Source organism: Heteronotia binoei, chromosome 21, assembly GCF_032191835.1.
Source record: "Heteronotia binoei isolate CCM8104 ecotype False Entrance Well chromosome 21, APGP_CSIRO_Hbin_v1, whole genome shotgun sequence".
Lineage (NCBI taxonomy): Eukaryota > Metazoa > Chordata > Lepidosauria > Squamata > Gekkonidae > Heteronotia > Heteronotia binoei.
In genome coordinates, this window is record NC_083243.1 from 50406302 (window position 1) to 50430713 (window position 24412).

Here is a 24412-nt window from a genome sequence, read left to right on the forward strand (position 1 = left end):
GCAATCATGGAACAGATATGCTTAGCTGCATGGATGAACCCTCAGAGAACATAGTTTTCCCCTGCAACTTATCTGTATATGGCTCCCTCTTTATTTCCAGACTCCTGTTTCATCCCAATGGATTTAAATTTATAAGTGACATCAAAATTCTTGTTTGTATACTGTATTGTAAGATAATGTTGAATGAACAAAACTGTAAGGCCACCTTCTGCATTTCTGTTGGCCTAACCATTCACATGGTTCAAATTTAATGGCAAGCCATGGAATGAATGGGATTCCTTTCTGTGTGAGATACTCCTCATTTGATGTGGGTATGTAGGAGCCAGACCTGTGGTTTGCAGGTGAATTAGTTTCATGTTTGTTGCCTGGGTTTTATCGGAACCCCTGGAAGTTGTTCTAGAAAAGACAGGGTGCAATCCTAAACTATGGTTTTATGGTTTGGAGCACATTCCAAACCACTTGTCCTGTGCATTAGTTCTAAACTTTGACAATGGCAATGTCTATAAGTTAGATAATGTATACTCCCCCCCCCCCAACATCATCTTCCAACACTTTAGAAGATGACAGGAGGCCTCTGGAGCACAGTAGTACAGACAGAAGAACAGTTCTCCTTGCATCTGGTGCCTGCATGCATCAGAATGGTCACAGATTTTGTTGTGTGGAGTTGCAATATCAGCTTCTGCTTTTATGCTTTGTGGCCAGGGAAAACTAGGTGAAGGCTAAAAACAAAAATTTTGGAGCAGAAATTAAATTTAGAGAGTGTGTACAAAGTGTTTTTAGATGGTACATCTAAAGAAATTGCAGAAGCTAACAAGAGCTACAATGCCAGATGTTGGAAATGCAAAAGTTCAGATTCAGCATTCTATTTCACGTGATTGTCCTGCGATAAAGCAAAAAAAAAAAAATTGGATAAAGATCCATGAAGAAATGCAAAAGATATTAAAAGTTAACTTTATGATGAATGAAAAATATGCTATTAAATATATTACCATCTAATATATCAAAAACTCACAACAGACTATTTAAATATATGGTATTGGTGACAAGAATGGCATTTGCATCTAAATGGAAAGCTGAACTATGACCAGAATTGACTGGAAAAATAAACTGAGTATGCAACAGTGGCAAAGCTAACATCTTACTTGCATAATAGACCAGATTCAGAATTTTTTTAAAAAAAATGGAATGCATTTTTTGAATATATAGATCAAAATCAGTGTGGAAAACTTTAAATATCAAAATAAAAATTAAATGATACTTCAGAATGGCTCAGAGGCCCAACAATGATTAGATCTTGGAAAACGTTTAAGAAGAAATTATAAACTTTTACTATGCAGTGGGTTGATACTATGGATCTGATGTAATATCTTGGAATGGGTATTCTGATTTTTGAATTAGGGGATTTATGTTTTTATATGAATTAAAAAGAAGAGACTATAAGGTTATTTTTTAATGGGCATAATATTTTGGGATTCAATTTTGAAACTCTGTCTTTTCTGAGGGATTTTTCAAATCTAAAGCAGGACTATTTAATATTTTTTTTAAATTGAATGGGTAGCTTGTTTTGGCTTGTGATTTTTTGCGAATCTCAAAACTATAATGAAATTTTAAAAATTATTGTTAAAAATGAGGGTTTTTAACGACTCTTAACAGCTTGGAAAATCTCTTAAAATTTAAATACATGCTAAGATAAGCCTAAAAAGTTAAGCTGTTTAATTAGAATTTGAACTATTGTAGTTAGAATTACTTATACACATATACAGGTATGCACACATATATAAGAAGGCATATGAAAGGGAATATAAGGAAACTGTGTACGTACCTTGATTATTTTTGCCCTTTTTAGAATGGTAGATGAGGAGGGCCCCTATCGTTTATTCTTATGTATTGAGATGTCTGCTAATGAAATAATCCACTGAGAGCTTTTTCTTCTTTTTTTCTTTTGTATTCCAGAAAAGTTAGGAGTGGAGCTTGATGGTACTGAGATGAATTCTCCTTATAGATCAAGGGTTCTTTTCTCGGTTTAGTGTGAAGTTCTGGGAACAATTAGGGAGGGCAAGTTCTTGCCCTGTTCTTTGTTGTTGGAGATGAGTGCTGTAAAAACTCTTCTCCCTTGCTTATTTTTTTCTCATAGAAAACCCACCCCTTTTGCTTGTTAAAGAGAGCTAGCTTTTCAAGTAGGTCTAGCTTTTCAAGTAGGTCTCCAAAGTTATCAACATTTGCTAATAAGACATGTGCATCATAACAGTACCCATTTAATTCAAAGGCCTTTCATGGTTAATGAGAAGCTGGTTTTAATTTTGTTAACCTTGAGACTCCTTTGTAACTTAGAGAAATATACAGCTGCTGTTGTTATATACAGAAACTTCTTGCCTAATAAGATAGCATTAAAGACCAGAATTTGAATTTTTCTCTTTTCTTTTTCTTCTTCCTTTGTTGTTTGGTGTAGATCAAAGATATATAGATGTGGTTTTGTATGAGCACAGAATTTCCCACCAAATAGTAGGATTTCATAGTATATCGAAAAGTTTGTAGACTTTAAAGGTAATATGTACTACTTTTGGGTACTTGCAGGTATAATGAATTATACTTTTTTCCCCTTTCTTGATGTAGTAATAAATGTAATCTGTTATTTTATTTTCTGTACCTTATCCCTGATCCTTCCCTCAATTCCCTAATCTTCCCTGTTAAAACTTAATAAAACGTGTTTATACACAGAATGGCTAAGAGGCAGAACCAAGCAATATACGTCTATAATGTTTATAATGACCAAATGTTAGGAGTGAAAAAATAATAGAATACTGACCAAAACAAACGTGTATAAGTAATCTGTATGTAACAAAGTAAGATCTGTTCGACAATTTCATACATGAAAAAATGCGAGTTAGTTACAGTTTAATAGACAATTTTGATTATTGTAAAGGATGGTCTTTCTTTTTTATTAACCAACCAACAACCAACCAACATTTTATTTATATCCCGCCCTCCCCGCCGAAGCAGGCTCAGGGCGGCTAACAACATCAAATACAGTAAATTATACAATAAATATTTAAAAACAGTAGCTAATTTTAAACAGTCTAATTTAAAATTTTCTAAAATTAACATTCTGGTGCTAATTCAGCATGATGGTGAAAATCGCTTAGGCGAGTCCCTCTGTCATTTTAATCGGTGAAGGCCATCCCAAAAAGGATGGTCTTGCAGGCCCTGCGAAACTGTTCAAAGTTCCGCAGGGCCCGCACTTCTTCCGGGAGCTGGTTCCATAGATGTGGAGCTATGATAGAGAAGGCCCGCATGCGAGTGCTCTGCAGTTTTGTGTCCTTCAGCCCGGGGATGGTCAGTTGGTTCTTCCCTGCTGACCTCAGTGCTCTCTGGGGTTCATACGGGAAAAAACGGTCCCTCAGGTAGGCAGGTCCTTGGCCATATAGGGCTTTAAAGGTAATAACCAGCACTTTGTAATGAATCCGGTATGTAACTGGCAACCAGTGCAGTCCACGCAGCCCTGGCTGTATGTGCTTCCGCTTCGGGAGCCCCAATAACAGCCTAGCCGCCGCGTTCTGCACCAACTGCAGCTTCCGGGTTCGGCACAGAGGCAGCCCCATGTAGAGGGCATTACAGTAATCCAGTCTCGAGGTGACCGTTGCATGAATCACTGTTGCTAGGTCCTGACGCTCTAGGAAGGGGGCCAACTGCCTTGCCCGCCTTAGATGAAAGAAGGCTGACTTGGCAGTGGCTGCTATCTGGGCCTCCATTGATAGTGAAGGCTCCAGTAGAACTCCCAAGCTCCTGACCCGGGACAGGTATTTCCCTCCCCAAAGCACCCCAACCCACACAAAGGACCTCTGTCTTCATCGGATTCAGCTTCAACCCACTCAGCCTTAGTCAAGTTGCCATGGCCTGCAGTGCCAGGTCCAAATTCCCTGGGACGCAGTCAGGCTGGCCATCCATTAGCAGATAGAGCTGGGTGTCATCTGCATATTGATGACACCTAAGCCTGTGCCTCCGGGCAATCTGGGCAAGGGGGCGCATATAGATATTAAATAGCATCGGCGAGAGAACTGCTCCCTGAGGCACTCCACTATCTAGTGTGCACCTCTGGGACAGCTCACCCCCAATTGCCACCCTTTGTCCCCGACCCTCGAGGAAGGAGGAGAGCCATTGTAAAGCCGACCCCCTAACCCCTACATCGGCAAAACGGCAGGTCAGTAGCTGATGGTCGACCGTGTCGAATGCAGCCGACAGATCTAACAACATCAGCACTGCCATGCCACCTCGATCCAGATGCCAGTGGAGGTCATCTGCCAAGGTGACCAGTACTGTCTCCGTCCCATGACCTGGGCGAAAGCCGGACTGGCAAGGGTCTAGGATGGAAGCGTCATCCAGAAAACCCTGCAACTGCAATGCCACTGCCCTCTCGATAATTTTATCTAAAAACAGTAAATTAGAGACCAGTCGATAGTTTGCCAGTTTGGCCGGATCTGCTGTACTTTTTTCCAGGAGGGGGCGGACCATAGCCTCTTTCAAGGGTTTTGGAAAACGCCCCTCCAGGAGGGATCTATTTATGATGTCCCGTAAAGGACACCTAAGCTCCCTCAGGCAAGATTTAATTAGCCAAGAGGGGCACGGGTCCAGATTGCAAGTTGTTGGGTGTGCAGAGGAGAGGATTCCGTCAACTTCCTCCAGGCTGAGTGGGTCGAAGTGATCCAGAACTAAACCAGAAGACAGGCACGGAGCCTCCAGTTCATGTACTGTATCCAATGTGATGGGCTAGTCCTGGCGGAGCGACACGATCTTATCTGCAAAATATTTTGCAAAAGCCTCACAGCCTATTTCTAATTCTCTTACATTTGTTCTGCCTTGAGGCAGTATAGTTAAGTTTCCAATTATTCCAAACAATTGTGCCGGGCACAAATTTACAGATGCAATCCTGGCCACAAAGTAATCTTTCTTTGCGGCCTTGACTGCCATCTCATAAGACCTCATAAACGTTCTCGTCGCTTCATCACGAGTACGCTGCCACTGCCTCTCTAGCCGTCTGAGCCCTTGTTTCAGCTGACGGAGCTCCCAGGTATACCATGGAGCCAGCCTCACATGAGGGCGCAGAGGGCGTCAGGGTGCAATCTCATCGATCGCCCTGGATAGCCGATCTTGCCAGGCCTCAACCAGGATGTCAAGGGAGTCGCCAGGGGGCCAGGGATCCCGTAGAGCCATTTGGAACCGTTCTGGGTCCATCAGGCTCCGCAGGCGAGCCAAAATAGGCTCTCTGCCCATACAGGGTTGAGGCAGCGTCTCCATACGGGCCTTGAGGGCTAGGTGATCCGACCAAGGTACCGCTTCCACCGCAATATCGTTCACCAGAATCCCAGACACAAAGATCAAATTTAACATGTGTCCTACCTGATGCGTAGGAGTCGTAACAAATTGAGAGTCCCAGTGTCGCTATGGAAGACACTAGCTCCATCGCCTGATAGGAGGCCGCATCGTCAGCATGGACATTGAAGTCACCCAGGGCCATAAGCCCTGGGTACTCCCAACGCCCAGCCCGCCACGCCTCCATCAGGGATGGTAAGGCACTGGCTGGTGCGTTAGGCAGACGGTACACCAGCCAGATCACCAACCCCTCTCCGACATCCCACGCCAGACCAGCACATTCAATACTATCGATCGTTGGTGCCGGGAGAGCCCGGAAGGAGTAACCCTCCCGTATGAATAACGCCACCCCTCCCCCCCCACCCGCTAGTCCGTGATTGGTGAAAGACCAAGTAACCTGGGGGGGTCATCTGGGAGAGAGCCACCGTCTCCCCCTCTCGCACCCAGGTCTCGGTCACGCAAGCCAGGTCCAAGTCCTACCAAAGCAGGAATTCCCTGAGGATCGAGGTCTTATTATTTATGGACCTGGCATTGCATAACACCAATGATGGGAACGGGCAATTGCTCTTGGCCCCGCTACCTGTCACCGTTGGGATGGGAAGTAGACTGGAAGGGGGCCGAGCACTGTTTTGTCTCCACCTCCTTCCCTTGCACTTCTGTCTATTTCCACCGTCATACCTTCCCCTCCCCAGGAGCACTGGAATCCCCTGGTCGAGCATCCACACCTATGCCCCGGTATGATCTTATTAATAGTAGGATGGCCTCACCCACCTAGCTAGATTGTCGCAATTTACAGCTTAGATTCCCAGCCCACCCTCCACATTCAGTCCCCTGGTTATCTGACTCACTATAATTTGATCAAATTTAATTAATATCATAACCCACCCTGATTCTCCCTCTAATTGATTAGTCAGAATTAGCTACTTTCTTTCTTAGCACATTAATAAAAATCCCCCCCATTCTTATCTCCCAATTTAATGTGCTAATATAAATAAATAGATAAATATGTATTTAAATATATAAATACATAATAATAAATCCAATTACTAATCAATTAAATAGTCTCTAATTAAATTAAATAGTAATTCCAATTAGTGGTCAGTAAGATCTTCTATCCAACAGAATGGAAGTCCAGGATACTGAATTAGAGAGGTAGATTAGAATATTGTTCTTAAGGTGCTGTTGTTAAAGTGCCAGTGCTTGCAGATGTCCGTAAACATTCTTAAAGTGCAGGTGCAGTTCATGTGGGTGCAAATTCCTCAGGACCTGTTGATACTCTCAGCTTAGGTGGCCCGGGGTGTGTGTGTGTGAAGCCTTCCCTGTTCCCTCCCAGCTGTTTGGCTGAATCCCTGCAGCTTCGGAGATTATAGCCCCGTCGGCGCCACCTCCAGCTGTTTCGGGGCTCTCGCACACACTCGGTCTCCCGGCGTCTGAGCCCCATACAGGGCTTCACCGTCGGGAGAGCTCCCAGCTACCGGCCCAGCCAAGCTTCGTTGGCGTCCGCAGGGTGGGAAGATGGGGGGGGGCGAGGGACGAAGATTGGGATGCTCACCGAGGCCGACGCCCCGGGACCAGTCCACCACTTCGCTCACTCACAAAACCCCAAGAGGTTCCCCAGCCTCCGGCTGCATCGCACAGTCTGCTTACCGCTCATGTTCTCGCTGCACTAGCCTGTACTGCACTCCTTTCTCCGGCGTTGGTCAGGCTCCTCCCGCACGCCAGCCCACAGCCGCGCCCCGCTTCCACCTCAGCGTCGGCCCGGTCGGCAGCAGTCATGCAACTCATCAGCAGTGCAGAGATTAAAGTAGTATTTGAAGCAGCAGCTGTTTATATCTGTTTATCTCAGTCAGAGCATTAATATTTATGCTTTTGTCTACCAAATATGATTATCTATGTATAGGTAAAGGAATGCAATATTTCTGTCTCATTTTTCTTCCATGTTTGTAAAAATTGGGGGCAGCATCCTTGTCATCCCACAACCTGTTCAGTTCACCTGGGCCAGAGATTGTTCAGAGAGAAATGGCAGACAATTTCTTTTCTTGTTTGTCTCCTTGTCTAGGGCTGCTTAATTCTGAGCGATGAGTTGAACCATGCATCTCTTGTACTAGGAGCAAGACTTTCAGGAGCAACTATCAGAATCTTCAAACACAATAGTAAGTATTTCCCAGCAGACTGATTCATGTGCATAAATTTTCATAGTGCATATATTGGACTTAAAAAATCAAGCTTGTTTGCACAGGGGTTGGGTGCTTTCATTCTCTTTGTGGTAATAAAGTTCATTGGAATTGTTTTCTCTTGGTGTATAGATATGCAGAGCTTGGAAAAACTGCTCAAAGATGCCATTGTATATGGACAACCTCGCACGCACAGGCCCTGGAAAAAAATTCTCATTGTTGTTGAAGCTATATACAGGTACAATCTATTTCCTGCATTTAGGATTCTCCATTATTTGTTTCCATTTTGAGACAAACTACTGAAAAGTGAATGTATATGGGTCCTGATCTCCTGAACACTTTGAGCTTCATAATTTTTCACAATTTTGATTTTATTTAGTACAAAAGAGTGTGCACGCCACAGCAAGTTGCACCAAAACTGATCTGTCTAGTACATTTTTGGATTTTCCCTTCTTTTGGCCAAAACTAGAAATCGTGAATCCTTGCTAGTTGCCATTCATGGAGGTCTTTTCCCATCTGCATTGCAGTGGGAGGACACCTGGTCTATGAACCATATATCCCACTCATACTTGCTGTTGGTCTGGCCAGAGTTCTTTCCTCTCACTCTAAATCAGTCAAAAGTGAAGGCGTATAGTGACACTATAGCAGTTCCCCATAGTGGTATCAATTTCCTGCTTCTGTCATTCCTAGCATCCAGTTCCTCCTTGGAATAACTCCAGACTGCTCTGAGCCATGTTGATGCTGATGGAGGGGCATGTTCACACAGACTTTCTTTAAAAGTTACATGACACCTTTTTGTGCCAAGGGCACTCAGAAGCCATTTTACATGATAGAAGCTGAAAAAAATAAAGCAATATACAAACTATGTTAGCACTAGAAGTTCACTCAAATTACAGCATTAGGAGCATTTGAAAAAAAAAAAGCTTTCATAAGGTCAAATAAATAGGACAAGAATTACCTACTGCTGTCTTTGAGGCAACAGTCAAATATCACTCAGAAGAGAGTTCCCAAAATAACACACAACCAGTCCTTTTATGGTATTAGAGCCTCCAGTGACTATTAACAGGTTCATATAGGGAGAGACAGCCATCAAGACCATTTGCAAATACTTTCAATTGTGGCTGGAAACACTAATAAAGCTTTATCAGCTATTCACACATCTATTAAATCCTCCACAGCTATCCGCACACATTAATTAAATCCAGATTAGATTTCTGCAATGATCTGTCTGTTGGGCTGCCTTCCAAGATGGTTTTGAAAGCTACAGTTTGGTGTAGGATGTGGCAGCCAGAGTGGCAGATGCCAGCTATAGAGGTCTTATATTGCCAGTATTAGAATGATTGGATTCCTGTATACTTCCAGGCCCAGTTCAAAGTGCTTATTATAACATTCAAAGCTCCAAATGGCTTTGGAACAGAATATTCTCTTATTTGTTCCTGTCTGTTTTTTTGAGATATTTGCATGAGGCCCAGGCCTTTTTCAGAGGAGAGGCAAGCAGCAGCTTAGGTGCAGGATATTTTCAGTCATGGCGCTCCATTTTTGGAATGCCTTTCCCTGTGGAGGCTTGCGTGATGCCAGATCTGTTGTCACTCCAGCACCAGGAAAGTCTTTTAGGTGAATGTTTTATTTTCCTCCATGCTTTTTGTTTTTAAGTTTTCTATTTGAATAATCCTGCTGAAGCACTGATTTTTATTTTTCCTGTTTTTCATTTTATTTGCTGTTTTTTAGTTATTGTATATTTTTATGAGTTTACTTGTTAATTATATGATGACCACTTTTTTAGTTGATTTTTTTCAGGTTACAAATATTTAAAATAATAAAATACTTTCCTCAAGGAAAGTCTTCGCCCTCTGGAAGGCTGCTGTAAAAGGGCATGCAGGTAGACATGCTTGGAAAACTGGATTCAGTTAACCTTGTTATACAATTTTATGCAGAATCCTATGCAGAATTATTCCAGTGTAAACCCACTTGTTTAAGTAGGCTTAGACTGAAGTAATTGTATGGAATTCCACTGCTGGGTTCTTAAACCTCATTATATGGAGAATTGATTTCAGAAGCTGCCCCCAAAGCCTGTCCATGAAATTTCTGCAGACCCCCCAAATATTTCAATTACGATGGACTTTGGATTCTTATGAGAAGTACAGTTTAAAAAGTGATTTTCAACTATGCATCAGCGAGAGTGCTCACTATAAATCCTTTGAATATTTGTATTATTAGCTCACCAGTGCAAACTCTTGGATGTATAAGTCTTTGAATGCTCTTACCATAAGCTCCCCATTTATATAGTGTAAAAGGTATGTGCCATACACAAGCCTGGCAGACCACTCATCTGCATTTACTGGGCAGTAGCTTGTTCCCTGAGATTTGGCCTCTTCCTTTTCCTTTTCCTTCACCTTCACTGGATTCTGTTTGCCTTGTTGCCATATGCACAATTTCTTTTTACAGTGTTTTGCTTTGAGGTGTAAATATGAGGGCCTGCAAGAGTGTGTCTACAGCCATTACTGTGTATTTAAATTTATTAAGATCTCTCTTTAAAGGGGATTTTGTGTTACCGAGAGATTACAAAGTTCATAACATGATCTCTGCTTTTCTACAACAGCATGGAGGGATCCATAGTCCGTCTACCAGAAGTAATTGCACTTAAGAAAAAGTACAAGTCATACCTGTATGTGGATGAAGCTCATAGTATAGGAGCAATTGGTCCCTCTGGCCGGGGTGTGGTGGATTATTTTGGACTTAACCCAGAAGATGTGGACATTATGATGGGGACATTCACCAAGAGCTTTGGAGGTGCTGGAGGATACATTGGAGGCAAGAAGGTAAAAACATAGGACTTGGAAGGCAGACTTTTAGCATCTGATAAAAGGAGACATCTGATTGGGATTCCAGTGAATTATTGCCTTAGATAGAAATGGCTGTGATCTTAGGACAGTGCATCACAACTTTAAAAGAACTTGGTATCAAAATAAGTAAATAAAAAACCTGTTGGGAAGTTCAGATGGCTGCACTTAAAATCTTTTTGCATAGCATCTGTATTAAAAGTAAGATCAGATAAATGCTCCTTCATTGCTGAGGGTTTGAAATGCCCAAGGCGAGTGGTTGAGTGACAGTAGTCTCTAGATCTTGAGCCTAGAAGGTCTCACTCAAACGCTCAATAAAAACAGCATTCTTATCTAACATACTACTGCTTTTTCTTTGGCTAAACAGTACAGTCAAATGTGTCATTAGGGTTGCCAGGTTTAACTCACAAAACACCTGGGGACTTGGGAGTGGGGCTAGGAGACTTTCCCGTTCCCTAAAATAAATAAAAGTACAGCACTGCAGTTCCCCTGAATACAGTCTTCATTTCCCCAGCAGCTGGCTGCACTTCCACTCTCTCTGTCTTTCACATACACCCACACATACACAAAAAGCAGCTAAAATACAAAGATTTCAGGTTTTCACGGCTGGTAACATTGTTAGGGTTTGTAGAATCTTTTGGGCTCAAGTGCCGTGTTCTACTGGAGAAAGTTTTTCTTCCAGACGTTTCGTTCTCGGCTGCGGAGAACATCCTCAGTGGCGTTGCAGCCGGAGCAGGCGCTCTGACCTTCTTGGCTGCTGTGCATTGAGTGAGGCCAGGGCTGCTGGAGAGCTGCTGTTTCTAGGCTGGAGGGGATGTGGTGAAAGGGCAATAGGTTTGTGGATGTGCCCATTGTTTGGTGGGGCTTCCTGGAAGGGTAGTGATAAGGAAACTGGCTGTTGAATGTGACCATTGTTCTGTGTTAATTGCTGGGAGGGTTGGAAGGGGTGTGAAGATAAGGAAGATGGTTGTTGACTGTGCTGATTGTTCTGTGGAATATGCTGGTTGTTCTGTGAATTTCTGCAATTTATAGTCTGTAGGGTGTTTTGCAGAGCTGGATACCAAGATTGGTGGATGGAAATGCCTTCTTCCTTTCTGTTAAAGTTGTGCTGGTGTTTGTAAATCTCAATAGCTTCTCTGTTCAGGTGGGTATGATAATGTGAGGCCCTAGAAAGGACTTCAGTTCTTTCAAAGTGGATGACGTGGTCTCCTTCTTGAAGTGCATGTTCAGCTACAACTGATTTTTCTGGCTGAAACAAACGACAGTGTCTCTTGTGTTTGGTGAGGCGGGTGTTGATACTGCGTTGGGTAGTGCCAATGTAGACTGCACCACAGGAGCAGGGTATTTTGTAGACTCCAGGGGTTGAAAGTGGATCTTTCATATCTTTGGCCGAGCGCAGCATGTGGCGGATCTGTTGTGTGGGTTTGAAGACTGTGTCAACATTGTGGCGTTTGAGAATTTTGCCAATGCGGGCGGTGACAGATTTTATGTAGGGCAGGAAGGCTGTACCTATATTTGTGTGTGGTTCGGGATTTGGTGTGGATGGTCTCTTGGGATGGAGGGCTCTTCTAATTTCTTGTAGGGAGTATCCATTGGCCTGCAGTGACTGGTTGAGGTGGCGTAGTTCCTGCTGGAGTTGGCTTGGTTCACAGATGCGTGATGCTCGGTGGATGAGGGTTTTTACAACTGTACGTTTTTGGCGAGGATGATGATTGGAATTCTTATTTAGATAGCGGTCGGTGTGTGTGGGTTTCCTGAATACAGTGTGTCCGAGTTTTCCGTCATCTTTCCTGGTAATGAGAACGTCAAGAAAGGCAAGTTGACCATTGCTTTCTTTCTCCACGGTGAACTGGATACGAGGATGGACTGAATTCAGATGAAGGAGAAAGTTATTCAAAGCAGCCTCTCCATGACTCCAGATGGCAAAAACATCATCCACATATCGGAGCCAGCAACGTGGTTTTAGGAGGGCAGATCTTAGTGCTGTATCTTAGAAGGTTTCCATGTAAAAGTTAGCGATGACAGGGCTAAGGGGGCTTCCCATGGCAACTCCATTGATCTGTTCATAAAAGTTATTGTTCCATTGGAAGTAGGTAGTGGTGAGCACGTGGTGGAATAGGGCAGTGATGTCATCAGGAAAGATGTGTTGTAGTTGAACAAGGGTTTCTTTGATGGGAACCATAGTGAACAACAAGACGACATCGAAGCTTACTAAAAGATCGCTGGGTTGGAGTTTTAGGGGTTTGATTTTTTCCAAAAAATGTGATGAGTCCCTGATGTAAGAGGTAGTGTTGCCCACAAGGGGTTGAAGAAGGCCGGTCAAGTGTTTGGCTATGGCATAGGTAGGTGAGCTGATGGCGTTGACTATCGGTCGAAGAGGAACATTGGGTTTGTGGATCTTAGGGAGGCCATACAGTCTGGGGGGCAGAGCTTCAGACTTTCTGAGCAGGCGTTGATTCTCAATCGGTATTGAAAAAATAAACACAGTTTGGAAACACACACTTTGTGGTCTCACCAATTTACTCTGCAAACAAGAAATGGAGCGACTGAGCTGCTTCCCTTCCTCCTTCTCACATTGTTTTGCAGGCTCATCCCACACCCATTCAGCCTAGCTGGAGATTTAAAGGTGCACACACCTTTCAAAGAGCAAACTGTTCCAGCACTTTCGTAAGCCTTCCGAAGTTTGAAAGCACACAGAGGCTGTGGGGGTGGGGCTTCCCCTGCCAGCCAGCTAACTGGGGATGGGAAAGAGCCTGCCAACCGGGAGATCCCCTGCTGGGACCTGAGGATTGGCAAGCCTATGCGGCATACTGTTCAGCAAGAAGCAATCTTAATCTAATGTGTTGCTGCATTGAAGAGCTACCTTACTAGATTTCCTCCTGCCTGCTGTTGTTACTGTGGAAAGACAACTTCCTTGTACTTTTATATCCATGTCATAATAAAACTGCTGCTTCCTGGCGGCTGCACTTATCTCCAAAACAAAATATTTTGGTTAGCGAATCTAATTCTGGAAGTAGAATGATAAGGAGACAAATGGATTCAGTTGTCTTCACCACCACCAAAAGGAGGGAAGAAAAGCAGAACTTAAACTGCCTTTCCTTCAGTGATCTGTCTATGAAATAATTGGTTGGCAAGGTAGTGGTGTAGTTTCTGGAGCAGTGTGCCCTTTCTCACTCTATGTGCTGCTGTGCTGGTGCTGTATTTTCCTGGATGCCTCCTGTTTCACTCCCTGCTGCAGGCAGAACACATAATATTTAGGAGGTGTTCCAGATACGGTTTTCTTGCAGTGGGGATGCTTTGTGCTTTTACAAATATGTGGTGTTTGATGATTTCCAAATTCTTATACCTTTCACCTTCCAGAATGTTTGTGTTCATATTTCATGGGAACCATAGCTAAGATGGAGTCTAAATCTAGCTTCAAATTTATTTATTTATTTATTTATTTATATTGGGATTTATACCCCGCCCTTCGCACCGAAGTGTCTCAGGGCGGCTTACAACATGATAATACAAATACTACAATTTAAAACACTTACAAGTAAAATTAAAACCATAAATTAATAAAAGCAAGATAGATAAAAACCGGCGGTCTACAGATGCATTTTGTTCCATCCAAAAGATTTCCTTGTCAGTCAGTATTATAGGCCTGCCGGAAGAGGGCTGTCTTACAGGCCCTGCGGAACTGCCCTAGGTCCCGCAGGGCCCGCACCTCCTCCGGCAGCTGGTTCCACCAATAAGGTGCCGTTACTGAGAAGGCCCGATCCCTGGTGGATTTTAGACGGGCCTCCTTTGGCCCGGGGACTATCAACAGGTTTTGTGAACCCGAGCGTAGTACTCTCTGGGGAACGTGTGGGGAAAGACGGTCCCTAAGGTAGACAGGTCCTAGGCCATATAGGGCTTTAAAGGTAATAACCAACACCTTGTACCGGACTCGGAATATTACTGGCAGCCAGTGCAGATCCCGGAGCCCCGGCCGAATGTGCTCCCGTCTTGGGAGCCCTAATAACAGCCGGGCAGCAGCGTTCTGCACCAACTGCAGTTTCCGGGTCCGGCACAAGGGTAGCCCCATGTAGAGGGCATTACAGTAGTCTAACCTCGAGGTGACCGTAGCATGAATCACTGTTGCCAGGTCGTCACGTTCCAGGAAGGGGGCCAACTGCTTCGCCCGCCGAAGGTGAAAAAACGCGGACTTGGCAGTGGCTGCTATCTGGGCCTCCATTGTCAGTGAAGGCTCCAACAGCACCCCCAGGCTCTTAACCCTGCCCGACGCTGTTAGTGGCGCGCCGTCAAAAACTGGCAGGGGGATTTCCCTTCCCGGGCCGCAGCGACCAAGGCACAGGACCTCTGTCTTCGCCGGATTCAGCTTCAGCCCGCTCAGCCTAAACCACCTAGCCACTGCCTGTAACGCTCGGTCCAAATTTTCTGGGGCGCAGGCGGGCCGGCCATCCATAAGCAGATAGAGCTGGGTGTCATCAGCATATTGGTGACACCCAAGCCCGTACCCTCGGGCAATCTGGGCAAGGGGGCGCATGTAGATGTTAAATAACATCGGGGAGAGCACCGCCCCTTGAGGCACCCCGCAATCAAGCGTGTGTCTCCGGGACAGTTCCTCCCCAATCGCCACCCTTTGTCCCCGACCGTTAAGGAAAGAGGAAAACCATTGCAAGGCCAACCCCTGAATCCCTGCGTCGGCAAGGCGGCGCGCCAGAAGCCGATGGTCGACCATATCGAACGCTGCCGATAGGTCCAACAACATCAGCACTGCCGAGCCGCCTTGATCCAGATGCTGCTGAAGGTCATCCACCAGGGCGACCAGCACCGTCTCCGTCCCGTGGCCCGGGCGAAAACCAGACTGGTAGGGGTCAAGGATAGAAGCGTCCTCCAGGAAGCTCTGTAGCTGCAACGCCACTGCCCTCTCGATAAGTTTGCCCAAAAAGGGCAAATTCGATACCGGCCGATAGTGTGCCAATTCGGTCGGATCTAACGATGTTTTCTTCAAGAGGGGACGGACCACCGCCTCTCTGAGCGCTGATGGAAAATGCCCCTCCAGTAATGATTTACAATTCTGGTTTGATAGGCACTAAACATATTTAGTGGATTGGCATGCATTCAGATAATGTGGGGTATTCAACCATCCTCCAAGTAGTCTTCTTCCAACCTAACAACCCTCCAACTTAAAAATGGTTTTTCCTTCAGCAGAAGGCTTCAACCTTGCGTCCAAAGGAAAGGTGAGGTATAAATATTTAAATAAATCACTTAGTGGAATGGTAGGGTAGGACCCACCCTACTAACCATAGTTTCATTATTGATTTATTTAGAAAATATATATGCCAGCTCTCCAGAGACTTGCTCCAGGTGGTTTAAAATTAAAACAATCCAGATAAGTCAGATAAGAAGCCATTAGAAAAGAAGCTGAGGCCTTAAACATCATAAAACACTTGATGCTTACCAAATAGCCTAAAATGATACAGATATAACACCATTTTATGGTATTTTTTAATTTGTTTTAAGAATAAGAGTTGGATTTTATACCCCATGTTTCTCTACCTTAGGGGGTCTTAAAGTGGCTTACAATTGCCTTCCCCTGCTGTCCCTATGATAAGTCATCTTGTGAGGTAGGTGGGGCTGAGAGGGTTTTGAGTTCTGTGACTGACCCAAGGTCACTCAGTGGGCTTCATGTGGAGAAGTGGGGAATCAAATTTGGTTCTCCAGATTAGAGCCCACTGATCTTAAGCACTGCACTACACTGGCTCAGTTAAGCTACTCGGTTATTTGTTTTATGCTCTGGATGGATTTTTAATGCCGAGTTTTAATATTTAATGTTTTATAAGCTGCCTTAGGAAGGTTTCCATGGAGAGCCAGCATAGAAGCTTTCCTAATAAAATAAATATAGTAGATTAAAACAGGACTCGATAGAAGCAGAACATAAAACAGCTTAAGGGGGGGGGGGTCTTAGTTGAAAGCCTGGGTAGAAAGAAATGTTTTAGCCTGGCACCTAAAGGGAAATAAGGTAGGTACCTAGTAGAAATAGGTCACTTTTACTACAGCTGCAAACTTACATGGTAAATTGAGTAAAAGATTACCTGTCTTGTCGTTTGGCATTAGAGGTATTAGAACTTGTTTTGATTGGAGGCATGGTACAGCTCATGGCCTCACCTTACAAGACTTTGAACAGTTTCACTTATACTGAGCTCATGCTTTGTTTTAAAAATCAGAGGCAACTGCTTTAACAACTTGGTGCTGGAACCATAGAAGAGTATTAAGAGTCTTTTATCCTTTGTTGGTATGAATTAGCTTTCTTCTCACTATCATGACATAAGAATGATAGGACGCTTTTGGTACAGAAATACCATGGAAAGCATCCTGTATTGTTATAATGTTTTAAATAACCTACTGAGATATTTAGCTAGTTCTCACAAATGATTGCTATTGGAATAACATGTTGACTGACTGAAGTGGTGCATTTGCAGTGAGCTCATGTTAAGTGAACGGTAGTTTATTTCTTTCTACTGTCCTTTAAGAGTCGAGGGGAAATTGTGCTAACCTGCTTCAGTTGCCCCTGTTATGGCTGCAATATCTGAGCATCATCTGTGTTCACTTTGCCAGGAGCTGATTGATTACCTTCGTGTCCACTCTCATAGCGCAGTTTATGCCACAGCATTATCTCCTCCAGTGGTGGAGCAAATCATCAGAGTAATGAAGTGTGTTATGGGTGAAGATGGTACAACAATTGGTGAGTCTCATGCATTATAAAAACATATTTTATTCTGGGAAGGAGAGTCCACCTTTTTGGGAAAACATTCCAGTCTTGACATAAGTCATCATTTTCTACCTGGCATTTTCAGAGGCACTTAAACATTTATGGGATTATTTGCATTTTGATCCTTGCAGCTCAGTAATTGCATAGGTCATGCTGAGTGTTGCTGGATCACAGCATTGTTGTTTTCTCCTCGGGCATCTCTTTTGTTTCACCACTGCTTTAAGTCCAGTTTACTTGACTTCTATCATGGGACCATGGCTGAGCTGAAGCAATGTAGTTATGAGCCAGCACTGGACCTAAGTGCAGCTTTTCACTAGACACAAATACGCTTGCCTGGTTGAGTGTCCCACTCTGAGAAGCCCTAGTTCCCACCTCCTAAGTCTTGAGCTGAGTGGTGGTTAATCATCCCCATGCTTAGAATCATAGATGGGACCTCCAGGTCATCTAGTCCAATTCCCCTGCACAATGCAGGAAATTCAGATACCTCCCCCCATACCCCCAGTGACCCAGGGCTTGCATTGCCCTTCTGAGGTGCTCCAAGTGCCTTTGAGGTACAATGCAAGTAGGATAAGCCCAGGCTCAATGAGGGATTGTTCCAAATGCAAATATTCCAGCTGTGTACCTCTACCGACTTCTAGCTCCAAATTTGTGCAGAGCCTTTTCCTTGGCCAGATTCAGATTGTAGAGACCTCTGTTGATTTTAAGGTGCTTTTCTTGCTTGATAATTCTGATCCGGAAATAACAGAACTAGTAGCAAAGATTTTTTTATAGAGCTATGGTTACTCGTCCTGATAAGTAGTACTGTGTAGTAGGTTTTACTATGTTGCTGCTTTGTTTTGTTTTTTTGTAATCCTAATTTTATTCTGTATGGATTGTGCATTCTTTTAATATGTAACCTAGCTGACCCTCTATCTTATATTCTTATATATGCCAATAAAGGCTGTCTTGTGTGTGTGTGTGTGGTGGATGGTTCAAGCAGTTATTCTACACTTCCAAAGCACTCTGAGGTCCTCAGAATACAGCACTACCTATGTGCTCAGAAGGAGAGTTTTGTGGGCATTTTGTGTTTCTGTGCTTTTTGCGAGGAATGCTTTGGATGTGCAGTAAGAGAATCCATAGAACTCTTTTAACTGTTCTTTGAAGGGATCAGACAGCTTTCAAGCACAGTGTGAGACTTGGGAGTAAGGGGGAATCTAGTCACCACAGATCTGAGTTTTGCTGCAGAAGTCTGGCAAAATTGAATTCTAATTCTTGCACAGAATAATAGAAGGCTTTGCACAGGTATGTTGCCACAGGGCACTTCATTTAACATCCTAGCATGAGAGTGATATAAATCTCACTATTTATTAACACAAAGGCAGGTTCATCTAATAATATTACCTAGGTAGTATAGCAGTCTGAGTTAATAATAATTGTAATGATATTACATAGGTCAGTGGTGGCAAACTTATGGCACGAGTGCCAGAGGCGGCACTTGAAGTCCTTTCTGTGGGCACACGCGCTCCCTTGCCCCCCCCCCCCCCCCCCGCGCACACGAGGCTCTGGAGTCATATCTCATTGAAGCTCTTCCTCTCCCCAAACTCAGGCTCCTTCCTCAAAATCTCCTGGTATTTCCCAACCCTAACCTGGCAACCCTAACTGGGCTTACTTCAGAGAGACAACAGGGCACTCCAACCTTTTTAAGCTCGTGGGCACCTTTGGAATTCTGACGTGGGGGGGTGGGTGCAACCACAATGCAGCCCCCAAGCACACAACACAGAGGAAAATTCCTTGCAGGTGTTCCTGCAGTTTTAGAGAGGGAGTTAGATGGGACCCACTAGGGCAGGGATGACTAAACTTGCTTTAACGTAAGAGCCACATAGAATAAATGTCAGATATGTGAGAGCCACCAGACATGAACGTCAGATGTCTGAAAGAAGGAAGAAAGGAAGGAAAATAGGTGGGGAGGGAGAGAGAGAGGTGGAAAGAAAGAAACTTGAACTTTAAATCTATTTTCCAAGCCACTGGTTGGCATGCTTGAAGTGGTTTAAAGAGACAAATGCCTTCTCTGGTGGAGGCTTCAAGAGCCATACAATGTGTGTGAAAGAGCCACATGTGGCTCCCAAGCCACAGTTTGGCCACCCCTGCACTAGAGAGATGAGTATAAGGCAGCTTCACGTTTTCATGTGGCCAAGACCTGGTTGCGTTTCATATTTCAAACTGTTGTGGCACGGTCAAGCCGAAGGGAAGAAGAGAGCATGGATGTGTGGGGATGGGGAGGGCAGGGAGGAGAGATCAGGACCTTGAATCAGGCACTTTTTAAAAGGGATGTGGGTTTATTACAGGAAATGTTGGATCCCACTAACCTGGCAGAAACAACGGCTGGGATCGCCTCTGGTTTAGGAGTGGAAAGGGAGGAACTGCAGGCTTTCTTGCTTTCAAATACGATGCTTCTGTTAGCAGTATCTGAGCAGAGCTCTTTCAAGCTACAGAGACCAGGCAAATTGTTGATAAGCTGTTTTTGAACTGTTGCACTGCTGTTCTGGTTTTTCAGAGCATCCCTGACAAGTGCTTGTCTAGCCACTGCTTAAAGACTGCCAGTGAGGGGGTCGACTGCACCGTTGAACAACTTTTACTGTTAAAAAGTTTTTCCTATGCCAGTCCTCTCCTCTGCTGCCAGCAGGAACGGCTCCCTGCCCTCCTCTAAGTGGCAGCCCTTCTAAAACTTCAAAAGAACAATCATGTCTCCCCCCTCAACCTCCTGTTCTCCAGACTGAATATCCCCAAGTCCCTTAGCCTTTCCTCATTAGGCTTGCTCTCCATGGTTACTCAGAAGTAATCTACAGTGAGCACTGCGGCATCTACTCTCTACACATGCACAGGATTGCAGTTTTAGTTTAAAGAAATAAAAATATACTGTATTACATCCTGCCCTTCACTTTGAATCTCAGGGTCTCAGAGCAGCTCAGAATCTCCTTTATCTTCCTCCCCCACAACAGACATCCTGTGAGGTAGGTGGGGCTTAGAGAAGCTCTCCCAGAAGCTGCCCTTTCAAGGACAGCTCTGTGATAGCTATGGCTGACCCAAGGCCATTCCAGCAGCTAAAAGTGGAGGAGTGGGGAATCAAACTCGGTTCTCCCAGATAAGAGTCCGCACACTTAACCTCTACACCAAACTGGCCCTCCTTTCTCACATTGGACTTTCTAGTTAATACAATTCAGACTATCCCTGAAGTTTCCAAGGGTAGCTGTGCTGGTCCATAGTAGAACAACTATGGTCCATGGTAGATTCGAGCCCAGGAGCATCTTAGAGACCAACAAGATTTGGGGGAGGGGGCACAAGCTTTCCAGCATTAAAGCTGGTCCAAGGTTTCCCAGCAAGCTGCCAGAGCAGAGTGGGCATATAAATCAGGACTTCCCAGATCTGATTTGGACACCCTAACCACCAGCTCCTACTAAGCATGTTATATTTTAATGTATTCTTTTTTTCTAATGACAAACTAGAATGATGTTTATAATGTATGTTACATGTTCAAAAGTAAATTAGGTGGACAGGAACACCTCTGGGAAAGGCATGTTCTCAGTTTAACCCAGACCTGCAAGCAACAGAGCAATGAAGCAACAGACCATCATTCTCTCATTCTGACATGTTGCTGTTTTGTTGGTTTCCTAAGCAAATGCTATCCAGACCAAATGTTCTTTCAGTTTTGTTAATTTCACTATGAGTTGTTTTTTTCTAAACTAAAACCTCCTTATTCAGGTTAAATTGCCATGTTGGCACTTTGCGATAAATAAGTGGGTTTTGGGTTGCAGTTTGGGCATTCGGTCTCTAAAATGTTCACCATCATTGACATAGGTAATGTAACCAGAAAAAATATACTGTGCAAAATCCTGCGTCAAGAATGCTCTTAAGTATTTCCCACGTCTGTAAAGTTATAGCTGTAGATATCCATGGTTAAAGGTGTGTTAGGCATCTCTTCCTAAGGCCGTTATCTGTTGCATTTGCCAAGAAACCATGAAGTGGAAACAAGTTGTTGCTTTTCTGTGAAGTTGTTATTAAAACCACACTGGTGATACATTGATGGGAGGCAGGTGGCTACAGGTGGTATACAATAGAAGATCTCTGAATTATATTCCATAGCTATAGAAGCTACGAATATGGAAGCTGATATTATGTCTTAGTAAGGATCAAAGGTAGACTGTTCCTGCTGTTTGGAATATTACAATTGTCAGTTGCTTTACTAGAATGATTAAGGAAGAGACATAAAATAACAAATGAAAGATCAGCTTCCATATTCGTAGCTTCTATAGCTATGGAATATATAATTCAGAGATCTTCTATTGTATACCACTGAAGCCACCTGCCTCCCATCAATGTATCACCAGTGCAATTTTAATAACAACTTACCACAGAAACGCAATATATAAGACTGCATGGCCCCAGCTATTTTGATTATAGGCTATATAACATAGCCTGTATCATCAAAATTACTTTGTCCCCCTCTCCCACTATTTGTTGTAGGCCTTTGGCTTTTAACAGTTTGGAAATCCCACCCCAGCCCTCTAGGATTCTGTGAACTTTTATGATTTGAGCAGACTGATTCCCCACTCCCACTCCTTAGCAGCACAATATTCTATGCTTCCTGAATATCATGTTTTTTTGAGAATCTGAGGAGTATAGTATGCCTCCGAGAAGTCAGATCAATCTCGCTTCTTTTTTAAAAAAAATTCAAGAGAGAGCAGAGGGCAAGAGACTTGAGCTGAAAAGGGACTATGTAAAAATATTTGGTATTTGGACTTTGGGGCTAAGTGATTGAATTGCCTTGCAGTCCTGTATTTCTATGACCTAATGAGTTCTTGAGTGCCATATAAGGTCCTTGAGCATGCTTGCTAATGTATGTAATTGTGCAGTTAACAGGAAGCAATTGCAAAAGATTTACAATTCTTCACCAAATTTGTTGTCACCATGTGTCATATCTGTGGAAATAATATAACCTTTAGAAGGCAAATCCCCTTCTTATGGGCCATTAACTAGAACACAAAATATTTTAAGGCATGTTGTAAGAATGAGTTGATTACCCATCTTAGCCAAGTCTGTGTGACTTGGGCTGTGTGAGCTTTCAGAAGGTACAAAATGTATTTGCAGCGTCTAAATAATTGGCTATTGCTAAATATTTGTAATCATTCCAAAAAGCTTTCCTTGGATAAACAGGATGTGAGCAGCAGGGACCTTGGATAGAATACACATGCCACAGAAAACAGCATGACCATTTCCTAATCAGTGCAAGAGGCTAATGAAGACTGAATAGAATTAATTAGGGAACAGCATGTGAACATGCTCTCTGGAAGGGGGAAAGCAGCTTCCTTTCTTTTATTTTCTATTGTCTTTTCAAACAAGCATTTTGGTTCCTCCTATTGTTTCTGTCCAGCACTCATGAAGGTGATCCATAGGGTGCTGTCCAACATAGTCTATGTTAGCTTAAAAATACTGCTTTTGGCAGTACTTATGTGTTTGCAGTTTGGTTGTCTGAAGCCAGTGTGGCTCAACCTCTCCAGAAGTAATAAAAAACTGAGTTTGAAGTTGCGTTTTTTGTTGCTTTTTGCGTGTATATTTTATCTCAGAGGTGGTTAGTATTTTTCAGATGCTCCAATCCAAGCTATAGCTCTAACTTAGAAGTGTGTGTCTGCTTGGTGGGGGAGGGCAGGTTCTCATACTTCAAAGTGAGCTCTTAAGATTCTGAAACCCTCACAGGAGTATCTGACTATTTTTGCAGAAGTCTGCGCAGTCAAAAAACAAGGAACTCTCCCTAAATGTGGGAGGTGCCATTTCCTTATGTTAGAGCTAGTTAGAATATATGGGATGGAAGGAAGCCTATATTTTTTGTAACCACTTATACAAACGAGAGATAATCAGTTGTCTTTCAGAAAAGTCAAAATTTGGAACAAGTTGTGTTAATTACCTAGGCTTAGGAGACAGGATGTTACTGATGTAACAAGCATGAATTTGAGCAGACTTCGGAGGATGATGAAAGACAGGAGGGCCTGGCGTGACTTTGTTTATGGAGTTGCAAAGAATCAGACTCGACTGTGCGACTGAACAACAAAAGGAGACAGGAATGAATCAGAAAGCAAAAATAGGAAGGTAAATTATAATGGAATGATAGATTAAGGTGGCAGCCATGTTGGTCTGAAGCAGCAGAACAAAGTTTGAGTCCAGTGGCACTTTCAGAGGTACCATTGAACTCAGACTTTGTTCCAGTGGAATGGGTGTGAATGCAATCCTATGCTTGCCCTGTAGGTTGACATTTGGGAGCAGAAAGGTTTGGGTTTGGGGGTAGGGTGACTGTGTTTGACATGCAAGCTGTGCTGGAGATGGGATGAAAATATTTTATATTATGATTTTGTCTAACTCTTCAAGATGTTGAAAGAAAAAATAAGCTGTCAGTAACATATCCCTTAGCAAAACACAAACCACTTTTTTGGCTATAATTAAAGGGTTATATCCCCATTACTGTATTCCGTGTTCACATCTGAAAGAGCTACTACCTTCTAGTTCTTAGTCACTAATGAGAATTAGAATTCCTATTTCACTTATAAGCCTGAATGGGAAACGAACCAGGGGAGATTTCCCATCCCTTAAATTCACAGTAGAGGTCTAAGGATTGTTAATTGGCAATTATCTGGATTAAGTAATCTTAGTTGTATACCAGAACTATATAAAATCTCTAGAAGGAATTTCATCTTTGTTTCATGTATGCATGAAACTGACTTATGTGGAGTATGGCCATCAGTATTGACTAATGACTACTGATACATAGGGCTCTTCAAGGTAACAAGCAGAGATCTCTTCCTGCTAGCCTACTCAAGATAGTTCTGGTTGGATTTGCTAGGGACTGAACCTGGAATCTTTCTTGTGCAAAATACTCTCCCATTGAGCTACCAGTCCTCTTCCCAGACAAGAACTACAATTTTATTTTTGGAGTAGGGGTGGGGAATTCAGTTGTCCTGCAAGATTTCAACTTCTTCTGTGTTTCTATGCATGCATACTTCACTCTCACTCACACTGATTCCTGTGTTTTGTAGTCTTCATACTCAGTTTTATGCACATGTAGATCCAATGACTTTGTAGTAGTGTGACTGATCCTGTGGATAAATACTCCAGAATAAGAACCCTGAAACTGAAGGGAAATTTCTTAAAAATAAGTGTAGGTGGTACTAGTGGTATGAGAACTCTGCTGTATGTGTAGTGTAAGATCTGAAATGCAGCATCCCATAAGTAGCCCAAACAAAAAA

General features: G+C 43.4%; 1 protein-coding gene across 1 annotated transcript in view; it reads left to right on the top strand.

Annotated features, from left to right (window-relative positions):
* The window catches only part of SPTLC2 (serine palmitoyltransferase long chain base subunit 2), a 119028-nt gene that overhangs the window by 44765 nt on the left and 49851 nt on the right, over positions 1-24412 (top strand). The window contains exons 6-9 of the mRNA XM_060262996.1: positions 7427-7520; positions 7674-7779; positions 10141-10360; positions 16988-17114. Coding sequence (XP_060118979.1) covers positions 7427-7520; positions 7674-7779; positions 10141-10360; positions 16988-17114 — 547 coding nt within the window. The remainder of the gene's footprint in view (positions 1-7426; positions 7521-7673; positions 7780-10140; positions 10361-16987; positions 17115-24412) is intronic.